The sequence below is a fragment of the Xiphophorus maculatus genome, chromosome 13 (assembly GCF_002775205.1).
Source record: "Xiphophorus maculatus strain JP 163 A chromosome 13, X_maculatus-5.0-male, whole genome shotgun sequence".
NCBI lineage: Eukaryota > Metazoa > Chordata > Actinopteri > Cyprinodontiformes > Poeciliidae > Xiphophorus > Xiphophorus maculatus.
The window spans coordinates 2,757,828-2,776,186 of record NC_036455.1 but is presented as its reverse complement, the minus strand read 5'-3'; the positions used below and the strand labels follow the sequence as shown (position 1 = coordinate 2,776,186).

The window sequence follows — 18,359 nt, the reverse complement described above, 5'->3', positions numbered from 1 at the left end:
ATAAATGTATGACTTATGTGCCAACCATTATACACATGTTATTGAAATGTTAAAAACTTCATAAATGTTCATAAATCTTTTAGTAATCGCACACAAAACACTTTAAGATCAATTGAGCCACTTCCCTTCCAACATAAACCAGTAGTTGTTGCTCAATATCCGCCTGTATCAGCTTTTTAAGCATTATTACTGTTGTGCTAATCAATACCTAAAAAGAAAAATACGCAGAAAGACACCAACTAAAACAAATAGCTGCATAAAAAGCTTTAATACAGACAGGATCACAACAGAGCACTCGGCACACACCGTGTTCCCAAATACATCCAGACGAAATAAATCTCCCCTCCAACAGCTGCAGCAGGTTTTATTGCTGAAACAGAAGGACAAAAAGTGCTTTAAAGAAACATCCAGATAAAGAAAAACTCCTTCAAACGTTATTTAAACGAATGAAAAATGAATTTAGTGACTAATCAGTCCTCTAGAGGTGTGTGCTCACCTTGGCCTTCTGGTTCTGGACAGGCAGATAGAGTTTAAACTCTGCAGGGAGCTCGTCCTCAGAGTAGAGTCTGTCTGAAAAATAAACCCTCCTGATGCGACAGTTTGCATGAATCTGAGAAGAGAAGGAGTCGAATGTCAGCCAGAGCAAGAAAAGCAACGATAAAGCGTAAAGTGCCAGCAGACGGCGGCGTGCTCGCCTGTACGCGCAGCGTCTCTGTGTAATTGGTCCCGTATGCTCTCCTGGTGAAGTCCGACAGGTTGAACTGAATCTGGTTCCAGCCGTCGTCCAGCCTCATCGGCATGGTGCAGATGAACGGCTTCACCCGCGTTGTGCTCTGATAGTTGCTCGCCCGAAACCGTCGCCTGACGTTTTTATCGTCCAGCACCTGAGAGGATGTGAAAAGACAAGAGGCCGTGAATCTCAGCCGCCGCCGGATGTCAGCAGCAGCACTTGGAGGACCTCTGAATCTGTACCTGGACTTCAAAAGTGAAGTATTTCCTCAGGTTCTTAATAATCATCACCAAAAAGGGAAGCTTGATCCCGAGCGTGTTCTTGGGATCAGCAGGACATGTTATGTAGGTGGTGCTGCATAGAGATCAGCACAGATATTAAAACAAACACGTAACTTCTGCTATATTCTAGATTTTTCAACATTTTTAGCGCAACGTTGACATTCAGAACATCAACCATTGAGGTAAACACTGACACCTCAGGGTAGTTCAGAATCTCCATTTAAATTTTGGACTGTGGGAACAGATCCCACATTCAGACACCTGGAGTTTGGTTTAAGAACACCAAACTCCAAAAGCACTGGAAAAGCATTTAAACAAACTCACCTGACGTTTGTTCCCTCAATCTCCAGCACGTTTGAATGGATGTCATTGTCAGCGACTCTTTTGATGTGACCGTTTCTCACCTGACGACACAAAGAAGCAGGTTGAACTCTTGCTTTCTGTGGACTGTTTTATCGCTAAATCACTTTTTGGTGTAATTCCGGAGCCTACTGAAGCTTTGTGAAGTGGGAAACAAAAGTTTAAATTGAACTTACACTTGATATTGAGTCTTATACTTTATTTTAATAATCAGTTAAATGTTATACGATGAATATAAAAAACTAAGTGACAGCTGGTGGAAAAACTGACAAGTAAACCTATTATTTAGTTTGGAATCAAAATTACTTCATTACTGTTCTGATCATTTTGAAACAGCCACCTATTTTCAGAGTTGCTACTGAAAGATTTCATGCAGCAAAAACAGAAAAACAGTCAGGGAAAAAGAAAGCACACCCTCTTTCAATCCTGGGATTTTAGAAACGGTGCTGCACTTAGACGGCGGGCTAAATGGGCTCTTATCAATTATCTACAGGCTAAACTTGAAAAACCTGTATTTCTCCTATTCTACTCAAGGCCCAGGGGCCAAATCTGACCCACCGTAGCTTTTCATGTGGCCCTCTGGACTCCAAATTACATCAATAAGTCCTTCCAGTTTTTTCACAAATCTGCTAAATTTACACAAAATCAACAAATCTCCACATTTCTTTCTGACTTTACTGCAAATTTTCTGAAAATTGGTCAAAAACACTGAGCTTAAGTGACTGCTGCCAAAAGAATCACAAAATCCTGGAGGAACAGCTATTTATTGATATTTTAACAGTTTAATTGGTTTAGCCAATATATTCTGGCACAATTAGCCCTTTAAGAACATTCAGATTTTTGATATTGCCCAAAATGAAAATGAATTTTCATTTTCTCTGTTCAATAAATGCATCAAACAAGACACTCTCACCACTTTTGATCTAAATAAATCAACTAAGAGCACTTTGATGTACACTTTTAAGTTTATGTTATGATTATTTTATTAACACAGGGACACACAAACATCTACCTCTGCCTGAAAACCTTCCGCTTTTTCTCTGCCTTTGGTGACATAGGCAGAGTGAGAATTAAAAATAAAAATCTGAATCAACTGGTGGGACTTCAAAGAAATGTTCTGTTCTAACAAGGGCACAATAAAAATGTATTATCTGATCTAAATCTGTTCTAAAATTATTTATATCTATCACAACATGTACACAACCCTATAAAAACTCCACACTGACATCATTTGTCAAACACAGCATGAATGAAGCAAAACATGAACGCCCCTGGTTGAGAAACTAAAGTGTTTTTGTATATGACCGTCTCCATAGCAACGCATCGCAATCCAGCTGAACATCATTGCTGTTTTGTTTTAATGGTTAATTATGACAGTGCGACATCTGACCATGTATGTTTTTATATAAAGGAGGGAAGATTTTTTAAGATTTCTGAGATCAAATCATTATCTTATGTCGTTCTACTTAAAAAAAAAAAAAAAAAAAACCTTAAACTGAAGGAGGGTGTAGTTCCTAACTAAAAACAGACACTTACATCAGATAAACAAATGTTGTCCAAGTTTTGGATTCAGATTTTCATCAAACGTCCCCAGTCACTACTGTTTTAATTATTGCAATGCCTGGTTAAGAGTTCAGGAATAACTAATGTAACCAAGCTACTAGCAAAAAACTTCCGCACCAAAACGGTCGCTGTTTAAAGGTATTGAAATTATTACGTCAGGACAAAAGAGCTATCTAAAACAAATCGACAACTTAATAAAAGTGGCACATGATGCCAGGTAGCTTTAGCACTACTTAGCAGATCATGCTACCTTGGAATAAGCTCACACATCCAGATTAATACTTACTTTTTTGTCCCATATTTGAAGCGGTTTGCTTCCGATGCTGTACAATATAGATAAAAACCCGCTTTGAAAGGTGTTCTTGAACATTTTCTACGCCGTTAACGCACCCGTTTCCAGCGACGACTTTGTTTACCAGCTTTGCTTCCGGTCCCCAGTACAATGTGAACTAAGCTGTTCCGCTCTCAGATTAAACAAATATCGGTGTAACGTAAAATTACACTCGTAAAGGCATTGATTCGATAAAATACGCATATCCCAAAAGAGAAGTGTAAGACAACAAAGGTCCGCTTTTTAAAATTGTTTTGGTGCTGCTAGGGAACATTTCTTTATCGTGTTTAAACGGAGTTTGAAATGTTGACACAGTAACCAAGTCGTCATAGTAACCATAGAAGCGCTTGAGTTGCAGTCTGGGTAGAAACGATACGTCAGCGTGTCCGCCATATTGTGAAGGCAAGTTTGTTTTAAAATCAAGGCAGGAGGACATTTTTTATACCGGAAATAAAGAATTGAAAAGAAAAAAATATATAGATAAACAAATGAATACAATTTATGCATAACGTTAGTTTAAGTGCTTTATGGAGGAAATAAAGTAAAGAATTTTGTAAATTAAGAATTACAGAAAAAAAACTTAAAATGCTAATTAAAATCCTAATTAAGGTGAAAGTAATAAAATAAACTTTCACCTTTCTGGGAAAGCTTCAGAAAACAGTAGAGTTTTCAGTCCATATTTTGAAATGACAGGTGGATTCTGCACAGCTTTTTTTCTGGTGTTTGTCAGGTCTCTTGCAGCAGTAGTTTGACTGCTCTGTTTTTCTTTTGTTCACTTTTGTCTTTCCAGAGACTTTTCTTTGTAATTTTTTAAAGAAAAATATTGAAAAATAAAAATGCATTCATCCTACTTGACAAACTTACAAATGAGCAAAATTGCTGACATTCATTTCCAAATGCACTTTAACCGGGCCATCTCTATAAATAGATATCTTAAACACAGCTCTTAGTTCAACCTCCTAAATTTCACTGAAGTGCCAAGTGGGACATCCTTCCTCTCTGTCTGCAACACCTTAAACATCTGGCAGAGCTCTCAAATATTTGAACATATTTAAAACAAGTCTATCAAGAATTCACTGAGGTTTTTGCAAAGCCACTGGCAGCATAACATTGATCACATGTCCCCGATTTGTTTTGAAGAAAGTGAATTCAAACTGCTTGACCAGCACAAAATTATAGCCCCATTTTACTATTTTTCTCCAGACTAAGTTTGATCATTAGCAATTCAAACGGTATCATTAAAGATATATTCTTTAAAACCTGTGATGTCAGTAATGCGTTACTTTCATGCTCAGTCTCACACTAAAGACTGAGCATGAAAGAGAATTAAACCCAACCATAGTTATTGTTTTAGTATAATGTAGAAAACATGTCACATTAGTTACACACAGAAAATGTACATTTTAGCACTATTTGTGGCTTATGATGGTATAAAAATATAATAAATAAGATTTTTGCTTGCTTATATTCTGTATTGTTCAGGTCTTCCCCTCCATGTATGGGAAGACCTGTGCTGCCATGACGCTGTGGCATCAGGGTAACAGCGTCATGGCTGACAGAAAGTTCTTAGGGGGTGTAGCCATCCTGAACTGTTGTCTTGCATGTTAATACACAATTTGATCACTATGTTGTTTTATTCTACCACTGCACACAATTAGTTCAACTTTATTGCTATTTTAAGTTGATTTTCTTTTCAAAACACATGAAAGAAAATTAAAAAGTGGAGGAAAATTCTATTTTTATTTTGTAATTTTACAACTTTTTTAAGTAAATGGTTCATAGTTAAATAAGAGACTTGAAAGATAACAGATATGGTTGAAACTAGATGTTTTTATGACAGAAAAGTGGACCTGACTTGTGGTTTTGCTGAAGGCCGAGCGTCTCTGTTTCTGTAGAGATCACAGTTGAAGTCGGTAATGATCTGCACAGTTCTGGATTCTGACCAGTAAATAAAGTTTGTTTAGTTCAGAAACATCGAGACGACAAGAAGTTCATGATTTACATTTAAATTAAATCCAAGTTGAACATTTAATTAAGATCTGTTGACTTCTATTTGCAACAAAAAAAATCAAAGATAAAGAAAAATCTATTTTACAAAACTTTATTGTACATTATTAAATAAGCAACTTATGAATAAGCATATTATTTAAACACAGATCAAAAGAAGCAGATCTATGGACAGTAAAGAGTTGTAATTAATTAATGGCACACTTAAATAATTATTACATAAGTTATTTATTGTCATCTGACACTCTTTACGCCCCATAAGCAGTTTGGTTTAGGTTTGTGAAACCTATGGAGAAATTTATTTTTCTTAGAAAAGCAAATTAAATCTGTTGTCACCTTAGAGACACGTACAGAGCGCCATTCAGGCAAGAACCACAGCTGCTGGTGCCATTTTGTTTTCCATGCTGTTTTATTTAAAATTTTTCAGACGTACAGTTAGCTCATTTTCTGTCTTCACTTTCACTCCATCAGCTTTGATTTCAGGTTATTCCCACCTCATCAGTGAACGAAACATTCCCCCACTTCCTTCTTTTCCCTTCAGTTTCATAAAAGTTTTGACAAACTTCCATATTTTATCCCTTCATCCCTACTTCAGTCTTTTTCACATCACTGTTTCAGGTATTCACAAAATGAATTATAAAGAGTGAGTGAGCTCATGATGACAGTGAGCTGAAAAAGACTGGCTTAAGGAGAAACATGGACAGAAAGTCCTGGTGAGGAGAATATAAACTGAGGTAAATGGGTCAAGAGGAGGATTGGCGTACTTGGCTGGAAAAAGGAGGAAGTCGCAGTTGGATAAATTCTACAACCCAGATCTTCGTGTCTCTGAATTCTTCCTGTTGCCTCGACGAAAATAATAAGAAAAAAAGAACGACATGAAGAAGATTAGAAAGGTGGGAGGAAGCCGATGTTTGAGGACTTTTGTCTCCCTGCAGCTGCACTGAAGGTATGTTTGAGAAATGATATACTTTGATCACTACGTGATGTTTGTTTTTTCAAACCTTTCCTAATTCCTTTCGTTTTTTTATTATCATTTTAATTTGCAAAAGATTAAAACGTTGCCTCTGTACCTTAATGATAGAAATGTGTTTTAATAAAGGAAGGGGTTTTTTGTTGTTGTGTTTGTTCATATTTGATCATGCAACAATCTTTACAAATCCATTCCTGCTTTAGGATTAAATTAAATAGCATATTGATACGTTATTCTGTTAGTTATGGAGGTATTCTGTTAGTTGAGTCCAGATGCTCTACTTTTTAAAAAAAAAGATCTTTCTGTAATGATGACTTTCTTCTTGCCACTTGTCAATAGAAAAACAGGTCTGTGGAGAGAAAAACTATTCTTCCCAGCTCTTTCCAGTTTCAGATGTTGGACTGAACGGCGCTCTGTGAGATGTTCAAAGCTTGGGATGATGTTTTATAGCCTAACTTTCCCTTATTTGGACTGTAAATGTTTTAATCGAGAAATCTTGTAACTAATTTATTTATGATTGTGTTAACTTTTTCTGTTTTGCTGTGAATGTTCTGTAAACTGTGTGCGGCTGCCAATCTTGGCTAGGATTCTCTTGCAAAGGGAAGTTTCCTGGTGAAATAATGGTTAATAATAATAATGATAATGATATCATCCTCAAAACTTTCTTCCTCACCTGTCTGCTGCATTACTTGGTCTTTATGATGCTGATTGCACGATCAACACATTCTAAATTTTAATATGAAGATAAACCGCTGAGTTTAACTTGCAACATTTTGTTAATATTTGGATCTTTCTCATAAGTGGAAGATTTTAGAGCTTCCTGTCTTTTAAACCAGACGTGCTCCATTCATCATACTTTTTGCAAAGAGAACAAGTCTGTTTTGTGCGGAGAGGGGTTTAAGCCTGTGAGGATCAGAAATGTGTTAAACACAAGGTCTGGCTCGGTTAAATTTAACCCAGTATGTTTTGTTTAAAGCGAGAGTAGTTCAGGTCGCACAATTCACTTTGTCAAAAGTGTCTCGTTCTTTCGGAGAGCAGAGGAAGATGGATTTCATCCTCTCTCCAGTGTGAGAGGGTGATGTTTATAAGACGAGGGGTTCTAATGTCTGGTCTGGTCTAAATTGAGTCTCTGTGTTTCAGGGCAATAAACCAGTTGAAGAAGTCTTTATTAATTTAAAGAGGACAGTTTAAATCTGCTTCCAACACAGAGGTTTGGAAATGGCAACATTAGAAATTTCCGTAAGAACCATAAAACATAAAAATGACACAAAGAACTCATTTATCTGTAATTTTTTGCATGCAAAAATTAGCCCATTTGAGAAAAGTTGTTATTCATCTCTGCTTTTATTCAACAGCAGCGCTACATGTTCGTCATTTCTGTCCTCCTCTTCTCTCAGTTGTTGATTTTTTTCGTGCCGATGGAGCTCCTCCTCGCCAACATCAGCTCCTCCAGGAGCAACGAGGCCCCTCAGCTGCTCCTCACCTCGTCCCAAACTAACTGCAGCCCCTGGGATCCGCAGTGGGGGGCGCTGTACCTGCACAAGTTAACACACCTGGATTTGCAGCTGTACCAGTATGAATTCTACTCTGTCTGGGTCTTTCTGATGGTGAGGTGATAAATGAGGCTGTCATCAATCATCTATGATTTTTCCCCCCCCCCAGTCATTCAGAAACATTCAGAAATAAACCGGATGCAAACATTTAAACCCGAGCCGCGTCTTTCCCTCCTTGCTGCAGGTTTGCAACTGTGCGATGCTGGTGGTTGGTGTCGTCCTCAACAGTCTGGCTCTGTTTGTTTTCTGCCGGACCTCCACTCGCTCCTCGGCCTCTGTGGTTTACACCATAAACCTGGCAGTCGCTGACCTGCTGGTGGCGCTGTCGCTGCCCGCCCGCATCGCCCTGTACCACAGCGGCGGCAGCTGCGTGGCCTGCTCTTACGTCCACACCTTCAGCTACTTTGTCAACATGTACTGCAGCATCCTGTTTCTCACCAGGTAAGGGGACTTTACTAAAACTGAAAGCAAAATGTTCTCTACAATCAGAGTCAAACAACATGCACCATCTATTTAACCTTTCGGAGTAAATAGATGGGAGTTAAACTAATGAAATGTGATGCTGATCTTCTCAGTATCTGCGTGGACCGATACCTCGCTGTCGTCCACGCCGCCAGCACTCTGCATCGATGGAGGACAACCGGAGCAGCCAAGTGCGTCAGCGCCGGCGTCTGGTTCATAGCAGTTGTGGTGACCTACTCTTTCCAGGTGAAGCTTCACACTTCGCAGTCAGAGACACTAAAAACAGAGCATCATAAGTCGTCATTTCCAAAGTTGACGAATATTTAAGTTGAACACCTGACAGATATCATGATGCAGATCTTATCTACAGCTCTGGAAAAATTAAGAGCCCACTGCACTGAACTGAAAACCTCCTGGTTATTCCACCAAATATTGGTTTCTGAACTCTTCCTGAGTTAAAACATTAGTATTGTTGTTTCTAAATGAATATCAACTTGTTTTCTTTGCATTATCTGAGGTCTGAAAGCACTGAATCTTTTTTGTTATTTTGACCATTTCTCATTTTCTGCAAATAAATACAAATTTTTTTCTTGGTATTTCAAAGACACGTTGTCAGTAGTTTATAGAATAAAAGAAGAATGTTCATTTTACTCAAACATATACCTATAAAGAGTAAAATCACAGATACTGATAATTTTTTTAGTGGTCTCTTAATTATTTTCCAGAGTTGTACATCTCTGTTTAGCAGCTCATAAACCAGCTGTAAACAGAAATGTGCTGATCATTACGTCTGTGTTTATGTGATTACAAAAACCAAAGTTATAGTGTTTCCGGGTTTACTGGGCGACTTTAAGCATAAAAATGTAAAAATAAAGAGTCTAAAATGTAACTTTAAACCAATATCTGAATTCCACAAGTATTTTTATATTTAAATGTTCATACATCATCACTCCTAATTTTGTAAATCTGTGTAATTATTTTGCTGAATATTCTATGACTTTTATATTCCCAGTTAACACTATACTGTTTATTATTTTAGCATCACATAGACATAATACAAAACAACCAACACACATAATTTTGGAAGTTTTATGCCTCATATGTACAGTGTTCAACTTCAAAGCTAGTATATAATTTAAAAATAGCAGGCATTATAGAATGGGCCACTTTAGATAAAGGCTAAGAAAGAAACCGTATGCATTGCAGTATCTTCAATTAGCAACTGAAAAGCACAAAATATGAGCTCAACTAAACAAACAAAACCTCTGAAAGTGACTTACATATCATTAAGGGTGCATATCTTTTACTTTATTATCCCTGCTGCCTCCAGTTGTGATGTTTAATTTTAATTACCGGTACAATAAAACAGCTGTTTACCAGTGAAAACTGCTCGCAAGTCAGTGACTCTATGCAGTCTGCTGGGTTTCTTTATACAAACATTTGAAACAACTGTAGGATCAACTAGAATGTATTTATAACTGAATTGAAATTATATATATATATATATATATATATATATATATATATATATTTGCTTTGGTAAAGTGCCTTCAGATGACTTTTGTTGTGAATTGGCACTTTATACATGTAAACAAACTGAATTGAATTGATTTGAATTGAATTGAACAACCTGGCTGAATTTCTCTCTTCTTTTTTTCCTGCAGACCAGCGCTTTAAATTTCAACTCCTCCTGTGTGAGCCTCCCCACCCACTTCTACCTCACTGTCCTGGAGTTCCTCCTCCCCATGCTGGCCGTGGTGGGGTTCACCATCCGCGTCGCCTGCTTCCTCTCCTCGCGCCGCGGACTGATTCCTCGGCACAGCAGGGCCAGGAGGAGTCGCGCCGTCCGGCTTCTGGCCACCGTCCTGGTGGTTTTCACCATTTGCTTCACGCCGTTCCACCTCCGCCAGGTGCTGGTCTACTTCCAGGTGAGGCTGGCAGGAGGAAGCGACGGGCAGCGTGGGGCGGGAAACGTGCTGGCCTATCACCTCACGGTGAGCCTGAGCAGCCTCAACAGCTGCCTGGATCCGGTGGTGTACTGCTTTGTGACCGACAGCTTCAGGGGGATGTGGAGGACGAGGAGAAGGACGGCGGCGGGGAGAGACTTGAAGGTTTCAAGCGGCGCAGAAGGGGAGCAGACTTCAGTCAAGAAATGTCCGGGTACGGCCCTGGCTATAGCTCACAGCGTGGCCGCACTCACCCTGAGCAGCACAGTGGCCTCTGCAGCCGACGTGGACCGGTCGGCGTAGAGAGATGGAGCATTCCTCACCAGAACCCGGGGAGAAAAACTCATCCAAACTCAAAGAGAGATCAAGCGGACGCCATAATCACCATGGTTACATGTTTTTAGGCTCATTCGCCACTAAATGGTGCTTATTCTAGTATCAGCCATTATTTCAAATGAACACCAAAGTTCCCCAGACGTTCACCACATTAAAACAGTACAAATAGAGCATTTTCATGTGTTTAGAGAGCGTCTAATTAGATCAAAGATTACTTTTAAAATAATGTAGGTTATCTTTAAATATCTTAACTGAGGCTGGAGCAGGAGAATAAAGGTTGAAGTTTGAAAGGAAACTCAGAACCCATCTACATTTACTGGCACTAATCCATAAGAAAATCCATCTTTTGTCAAGTCAGTAAGAAAAAAAAACACATGGTAACAATCATAAATATATGCCAAATTAAAATAGATGTAAAAACACACAAAGCATAAAATTATGGAAATAAAGTAAGAAAAAAAATATTTAATGTTGCTTTTGCTTTTATTTTATTTCAATGCTATCAGAAAAGCTTTTATTGTTTCAGTTGCTAAAAGTTTACTATAATGTGCACTGATCAGATTTTACTTTTAATTTATATTTTTGTGTGTGTGATTTGCTTTGGCACGTTGCTTTTCATGAAACATATAATAATAATTTCATTTATTTTAATTGGTAAATCCATTCTGCATTAATTTTAAACAACTAGTAAATGTACCCAATAACAGCCAAAGCTTATTTCCATTGTTTTTCTCCTTACCAGATGATACAGGATGAATTACCTAAAAGTAACTACGGTAATAATTATAATTAACGCCACTCCGGCCTCCAGGCAACCGTGGGAGCTCCAGCGACGCCGCCCACCAGCCACTGCTGATGCTCTCACGCAGTTCCCGCACCCGTCAGCCAGGCGATACACACTGATGCGATCAGCAGTACTCCCTGATGATGCACCAAAAATCTGGTGCAGATATTCTGTTGTGTTGAGGAGATATAGGCGATGGAAAAACCTAGGGGGCACAGTGGAGTCAAATTACAGTTCAATGCTATTGGGCTCTTTAGAGGTGACCAAGGTCATACATATCCAGTTTGGTCCAAATCGGATGATCCATGTGTGATTTAGAGACGACCGTATGCATATGACGAGGGATTGCAATTCGCCGTTCGGCAACAGCCAATACGGTTCAGCCAGCATTGACAGAGTTCACCATCATGCCATTTTATGTCAGTTGGCACAGGATTAAAACCAAATGAATCATAGAGTAAAAGTAAGACATATGGTAGAAAAAAACAGATGACTTCCTGTTGGAGGAAGGTGATGTCATCAATTGACCATGTGAATGTGATGAGGACTGGTCTATAGTGAGACATAGGAAGTCTGATGAAGCTCTGACCTGGTATGTGGAACTTATTGCACCTTGATGTTTCATGGCGAATAGTCAAAGTTTGACACCTAGCCACGCCCACATGCTTTGATGTACAAAAAATCCTGATAACTTTTGACCTTCATTGCCTCAAAACTGCTGCCTGAGTTTGAAGTCTGTAAGCTGTAGGACAAGTTCAATCAGATGCGGCATCTATAAAAAAGAGGAAATGGCGGCTTTGATCCAAAATGGCTGACTTCCTGTTGTGTTTGGACCATGGCTCCAAGAGACTTTTTTATAGGTCCTGACAAGATACAGATGTGTACCAAGTTTCATAATTCTGGGTTAAAGCATGGCTTGGGGCTGATTATTTAAAATATTCTAGGGGGCGCTGTAGAGAAAATAGGCAACACCCACCAACGATTGTTATGGATTCCTGTGGGCCGGTGGATGAGGATCCATCCCAGTGAGTTTGGTGCAGCTCAGCTTGAAACTGTGGAATTTAGAGCCAAACGTATGGCAACGGCGTTATAGGTCACTTCGCCATGCCGCCACACCCACCTGCTCCATCAAAACTGGTCAGGGTTAGAATCCACAACACACCAACATATCTTCTGTCTCTTGACACAGTTTCATGTTGATTTGATTAGGTCAAAGGGGTCAGATGGCGACCGTTCACAGTAAAACATGATACTTTCTGTTCTCAGGGGGCGTGGCTTAAGTGATGTCATTATTTGACCATTGGGTGTTGTAGGACACCCGATGATGATCAATCACTGGAAGTTTGGTGCCTCTGTGAGTTTTTGTGTATAATTATCTAAAAGCATAATAAATTAAATATGCTTTTAGATGGGACGTTTTTGTACATTAAGATTATAGTTGTGAATCGAAGCAATAGTCATTGGAGAAAAAGTATTTTGTCCAATTGAATAAAACGTGAAAAGGACAAGAGAGAAGTAATTGATTATTTACTTAGTTGATTTTAAAGGTGTTTTCCATACAGTGTCTATTCAGAGTGTTACTTTATGGAGGCTCAAGCATATTTATTCAGAGAGAAATATTCAGGCTTTATATAGAAAACAGATCTACTAACAAAAATAATCATCTTTTTTATAGCAGCAAAAAAAGAAGAAACTAAAAAGAGACACATATTTACATCTTTTCAGTGAACAAGGCATAATATATGTATATATTTATTAATTACATGGCATATAACTGCTTTCCCGTTCTTTAAATATCTGTCTTGATTTAATCTCTATTAAAATCAGAGTATATAGGCATTTTTCTCCTCCGCCGTTAACCACACAAAGCACTCGAGGTACAGCCACACTCTTGAGTTTCGACAGGTTGCAGCGACTCGCTGCTCGCTGGAATAACAGAAACAGCTTCACGGAGTCTCCACATTCATGCACCCATCAGGAAAACCAACATAGTGGCCACTGGAAAAGTGCAGAAGCCAAACTTGTGAGTGGCTTGGCCCGAGAAAACAAGTACAACCATTTTTTTATTTTTTTTTTTTACATCAAAACAGAGACCTGTATTTCAGTATTGCAGCGGACGTTTCCAGAGTTAAGTGTAAACCAGGCGTTTGCAAAAAAAAAAAAAAAAACAGAACAAGAACCAAAAACAAACACTGAGATGACGGTTTGTAAAGCCTGTCTTCTGCTTTAAATGTGAACAGCACATCCCACACACCCCGACAGACACACTCCAGTTTACCCCTTTAGCATCACCCCATGACACCAGATAAAATGGCTTTACCTTTGTCTTCTCAACACTAAGTGAAGCTGTCGCTTTAGAGAAGCTAAAGTTTAAAAAATAAATATCCACAGTTAGTTCTGTCTTCTGCAACATAACTCCACTGCATTGTGTTGCTGTTTTTTTTTTTAAACTTATGTGCAAGTTCTATGCAATATCAGCACGCTCACCCTGACTCGTCGAACATCCGAAACAAGAACGATTTCAGCTGAAATCAGCTCACATTCATTTTAGTCACAAGATGGAATCAAAGGTTAAGAACTCAATCTCCCAGCAGGCCACTGGTGGGGCCGTGCTGTCTGAACATTCATCTAAAAGGCAAAAAACAAACACCTTTCTAACACTTTCTCGCTACAAAGGGAGTAGAAACACTCAACTTGCACTTCAAGTATTTGCGGCCCAGAGCGTCTCATCAAAAAAACAAGAAAACAGGAGCTTCATGTCGAAGGACAATCCCACGTCTGAGCGTCTCGGCTGCTTGAAAAATGACGACAAACGCCGTCTGCCGCTTTGTGCAAAACTGGAAGCGAAAAGGTTACAAGCTTCTTTAGAGTGCAGACCGACTGCAGCACATGCCCATCTCAAAAGTGCGTGTTTTCACACATTTCAAGTAAAAAAAAAAAAAAAAGCAAAGACACTGATATCCAGCTATGCGTTAAAAATCTAGGCCCCTGACCAGTTAGGACGACAAAGGAAAAGGGTTTGAGCCATTTGTACAGAGTCACACTTTGGTGTTCTACATGTGCAAATTGCTGCTGTAGCATGCAAATCTCCAGAACCCTGGTGAAGTTGAGTGCCCATGCATTTAATTCAAAATATGGTATTGCCTTTGTGTTTACAGATTCAACTTAAGTAGCGCATCAGGTTATCTGTCATTGTCCCATATCTCCTTTTCTTTTTCCCCATAAGCACAAATACCACTCTGCTCACCGAATTTACATAACCTTGAAAGAGTATTTATACCAATTATACTTCTGTTGGCAATTTCAGGCTACAAAACACTCCAGCCAGAGATAAACGCATTGATGTTTAAGGTTGTAAAGAGACAAAATGTGGAAAATTTTCAAATACTTTTACAAGGCCTTGTCTATTGTGTACACTGTGCCTGAAAATACAGAAGAAAACTAATCTGGTTTAACTGGTTGAAGTAATATTTTTATTGCTAGTTTCACTTCTTTATCTGCACTCTACTGCTTTTCATACCTGCATGTATTTATGCATACCTGCATAAATACGCACTTCGTAACAAGTGTGTATTTATGTGGGGCATCGCTCATACTACAGCAAGGCTGAGCCCTCTGAGAGGTCCAGGACAGAAACAAGAACCCATTCTTAGTTGAATCCAAATAACCAAAAAGCTTATTCTCCATCCAAATGCTACCACAATTGCCAATATGCTCAGCCCAAAACTGGACTGGGAAGTCAAAAGTTTAACCTCCAAACCCATAAAAACATCCTTTTTCTTCAGCCAATCCTCCCCTCTCCAGCTCTCCAACAGACATTAAAGCAAAGTGCTACAAGAGGAAAGCAAAGACTTTTTCCACTTTTTAAATTTGGCCCATTAACGATGAACAGTAAAAAACTTGATCGTAACCCTCAACACAGGTTTATTTTGCACTTCTCTGGTCTCCATCCTGCTGCTTCCTTTCTAAACCTGCAAAAAGTGATTTTAAATAAACCTTTTTTTTCTTGCTGAACCCTGCAGCCCACTGTAAAAGCTGACTCAAACCAGTTTGCTGTTTTGCTTACAGCAAAAAATAAAAAAAATACGTTTTTTTTTTTGTCTCTGCTTAATAAACCTGCAGCACGTAGCTTAGCTGTGATAAATCAAAACCTTCTGACTTGTCAGTGGAACAATATTTGGGATTGTAATGCCCAGTAAACTGCATACCTTGCTTTTTCTTTTCTGGAATTATATCAAATAACTTGCTTTTCCTCAGAGCAGATCATATGATATATCATATTTGTCATGCAAGAAACAGACAGACAAAAATTGCTGCAATGTGGAAGAGAGCAAAAGCAAAACATCTGCAATTGACTTCAGGGGAGAGAGTGATAAATATTCCCCAGGTACCAGGCTTTGAGCTCAGAGGATCAGAAACACCTTTTCCAAAAGTCTTGAGTCTTAAAGCTACTGTCGCAGAGCGCTGGAAAAGTCCCGCAAAGCTGAGTGCTTTGTTGTTTTGGTGAACGCAGTGCCTCCGCCGGAGACAAATACATCCATCAGCTTCAGCGAAAGTTCGATCAAGTTGACTCCAGGCTGAGGAAGAACAATTTTCAGCATTTTTTTTGTAATGATTGCAGCGTTAAGGACTAATGTTCATCAGCAGTGTTCAGAGTAAAAGTGTCCGTCTGACCCCAGAAAGAGTTTTTATTAAAGTTTCCTCTCAGAAACCCCTGAGAGACACAAACAGCTTCATCCTGGATGACTCGGATACACCTGAGTGTCGATCCAACTTCTGCCGATTGCTGAAGAAGAACTTGGACCAGTTGATGTGACGCGACACCGGCCTTCACAGCAGATTGAATTATTTAGTGTCTCAAAAAGCAAAAACCCAGAGAAGGACCAAGCTAACATTTTAGTCTCATCCAACGATTCACTTCCGATGGTCAATTTACTCTATTTTGCAAGCCAATCACAGAGCAGACTCGTTCTCCACGTGACAGGAAGTGGTGGTGGTGGCCGCCTTTCCCTCCTTGTTGAGCTTCAGGAAGGTAGGTTTCTCTGTCACCACGGTAACGGGGCCTTCGTTGCCGCTTGGGTTTTCCACCGTTGTCAAGGCCTGTTTCTCTGAAGATTTGGTGGAGTCCGCCTCCCTAAAAAAACACAATGACAAGCCGTTTGGATTGTGGGGAAATTATCCTATTTAGTTCCTGGATTAAAGTTTAATGGATGGAAAACCGCCTCAAACATTTGGTTGCTAAGTAGATTTAGGACATTATCCCATTCTAGCTCTTTCAATTTTCTATTTTTACCCCCTGCAGTTTGGGGTCAAGTTTACAATCAAGGTTATGTTGAAGATACATTTCTTGTCTATTGTCAACAAGAATGGGATATAGGTCACTTTTTAATAAATGGGTAAACTCTAACTAGGTCTTTGTTGTTCATTTAGCAAATAAATTAAAACCAAAATCTCACCTAATTTATTCATTTAGTTTAAAGTACCGCTCTTCAGGTGGACGTTGTCACCTGACCTAAGAGGGAAAAATGTTTCTCTCACCCATTGTTTGGTGTTGGGTAAATGACCAAGAAGCAGGCGGTGAAGAACCCAAGAAGAGAGCCCCCAGAGGCCACCATGGGAATGACGATCACACTGTCCACAGCTTCCACTACGGCGCCCAGAGCTGAGGCCACCAGGATCTGGCTGATGTAAGCCTGCAGAAATCACATCAGTATTTTAACATTACAATACAATTAATTTTGACCTGTCATTTACAGCATTCTGCATGATTGCAGCATAATTCACACTCAAAAATATAGAAAAATCCTATCTTAATTAGAATGCATTTATTGAAAATGGAAAGAAAAATATATTTAAACAAAAAAAAAACCAGTGCATCAATTCTTGGTGCACATAACTCCTACAAAATAAAAGTACCTTGAGTAATTTTAAATGTGTATTTTACTCTTTTTTTTAGATGGATCAACAGGTCTGGAAAGTTTTATTGGTCGTCCATAACTTACCGTTTCCATGGGCAAATATTACAGAGGTCTTTTTAGTTCATTTGTACTTTGTTTTTTATTATTATTTCATCATCTTTGAAAGGCAATACGGCTTTGTAAAGTTCAGCACTAACTGCATAAACAAGGTTGTTTGGTTGTTTAGTTCGAATTAATTGGTATATTTCAAAGTAAGGTTTTGTTTTCACTTTGGAAGAACTTAATTACAGTGTTTAATGGAGAATAAATTAATTAGGAGCACCCACCTGGCAGGACAAGATGGCGCAGTCGATCCCAAACCCTCGGCGGGAGTTACCAGGACTGTTCTGGATGTACTGCAGGAAGGTAAAGAAAGCCAGTCATTATTTCTGAATAGCAGCTGAGTTAAATGCACAACTGCCTCTCGAGCAAAACTATTCAACTAAATAGGTGAAAATGCTTTACATTTCTTAAAAGATAATAATGCCAATGTGATTCTAAATGAATAAAAAATGTTGTTAAACCAGAGTATATAAAATATTCAAAACGGGACATCTTAAAAGTGGCAGCCTCCTCTGCTCTTACAAGAGAATTTTGGTTTTTGGGTGAGAAAATATTCATGTATCCATCAAAAAGAAGACAAGAAAGTGTGTTTTTATATTCTTCAAGAAGAAATTAAAGTTTCTGAACCAAATAAAGCTGAAAATTTTAGAAAAAGAAATGTTAGCATTAAAAACTCCACACCTCTTTCATTTCGTGATATTGTCCCAGCAGCGCGTAGGGGCAGTAGGAGATACTCATACAGATGAGGCCCATGGTGCTGATCATCACCATGGCAACATACACATTAGGGAAGATTGCCATTATAGCTGTTCCTGTTGAATGAGGACAGAAACATTTTACGTCGAGCTAATTCTACCTCATTCTGCTCATCAGCCTCAGTTCGTCTTACCTATTGAGAATCCAAGAGTTCCCATGACGTAGATGACCTTGATGCTCAGGTCAAAGTTGTCCAGATACTTCTGAAGAACAGCTGGAAAGAAACACGAGCAGGCTCAGCCATGTCAAGTGAAAACATA

At 38.9% G+C, this 18,359-nt stretch overlaps 3 protein-coding genes across 3 annotated transcripts in view; 1 reads left to right on the top strand and 2 right to left on the bottom strand.

Moving 5' to 3' along the window:
* Positions 1–249: 249 nt before the first annotated feature.
* Positions 250–3,536, bottom strand: cfap20 (cilia and flagella associated protein 20). The gene is made up of 6 exons (XM_014474216.2): positions 3,221–3,536; positions 1,336–1,415; positions 973–1,084; positions 696–884; positions 497–610; positions 250–370 (listed from the first exon to the last, which is right to left on the bottom strand). Exons 1-6 carry the CDS (start codon positions 3,302–3,304, stop codon positions 365–367), a joined length of 585 nt encoding a protein of 194 aa, XP_014329702.2. The 5' UTR covers positions 3,305–3,536; the 3' UTR covers positions 250–364.
* A 2,657-nt stretch (positions 3,537–6,193) lies between these two features.
* On the top strand, positions 6,194–10,960 carry LOC102225951 (G-protein coupled receptor 20-like). The gene is made up of 5 exons (XM_005796536.2): positions 6,194–6,218; positions 7,640–7,849; positions 7,980–8,236; positions 8,371–8,503; positions 9,922–10,960. The coding sequence occupies exons 2-5, from the start codon at positions 7,661–7,663 to the stop codon at positions 10,504–10,506; spliced, it is 1,164 nt and encodes a 387-aa protein (XP_005796593.1). The 5' UTR covers positions 6,194–6,218; positions 7,640–7,660; the 3' UTR covers positions 10,507–10,960.
* Positions 10,961–13,037: 2,077 nt separating this feature from the next.
* The window catches only part of slc45a4 (solute carrier family 45 member 4), a 53,869-nt gene continuing 48,547 nt past the window's right edge, over positions 13,038–18,359 (bottom strand). The window contains exons 12-16 of the mRNA XM_014474387.2: positions 18,233–18,313; positions 18,025–18,155; positions 17,568–17,636; positions 16,862–17,016; positions 13,038–16,457 (exon numbers count right to left, since the gene is read on the bottom strand). Of these exons, the coding sequence (XP_014329873.1) occupies positions 16,277–16,457; positions 16,862–17,016; positions 17,568–17,636; positions 18,025–18,155; positions 18,233–18,313 (617 nt within the window). The 3' untranslated portion in view covers positions 13,038–16,276. The remainder of the gene's footprint in view (positions 16,458–16,861; positions 17,017–17,567; positions 17,637–18,024; positions 18,156–18,232; positions 18,314–18,359) is intronic.

Coding starts and splice junctions, on each gene's coding strand:
- LOC102225951 (XM_005796536.2), top strand. CDS start 7,661: ATGGAGCTCCTCCTCGCCAACATCAGCTCCTCCAGGAGCAACGAGGCC. Junction 7,850..7,979: donor CTGTCTGGGTCTTTCTGATG/GTGAGGTGATAA, acceptor TCCTTGCTGCAG/GTTTGCAACTGTGCGATGCT. Junction 8,504..9,921: donor TGGTGACCTACTCTTTCCAG/GTGAAGCTTCAC, acceptor TTTTTCCTGCAG/ACCAGCGCTTTAAATTTCAA.
- cfap20 (XM_014474216.2), bottom strand. CDS start 3,304: ATGTTCAAGAACACCTTTCAAAGCGGGTTTTTATCTATATTGTACAGC. Junction 885..972: donor ACTTCACTTTTGAAGTCCAG/GTACAGATTCAG, acceptor ACATCCTCTCAG/GTGCTGGACGATAAAAACGT. Junction 611..695: donor CAGAGACGCTGCGCGTACAG/GCGAGCACGCCG, acceptor TTCTCTTCTCAG/ATTCATGCAAACTGTCGCAT.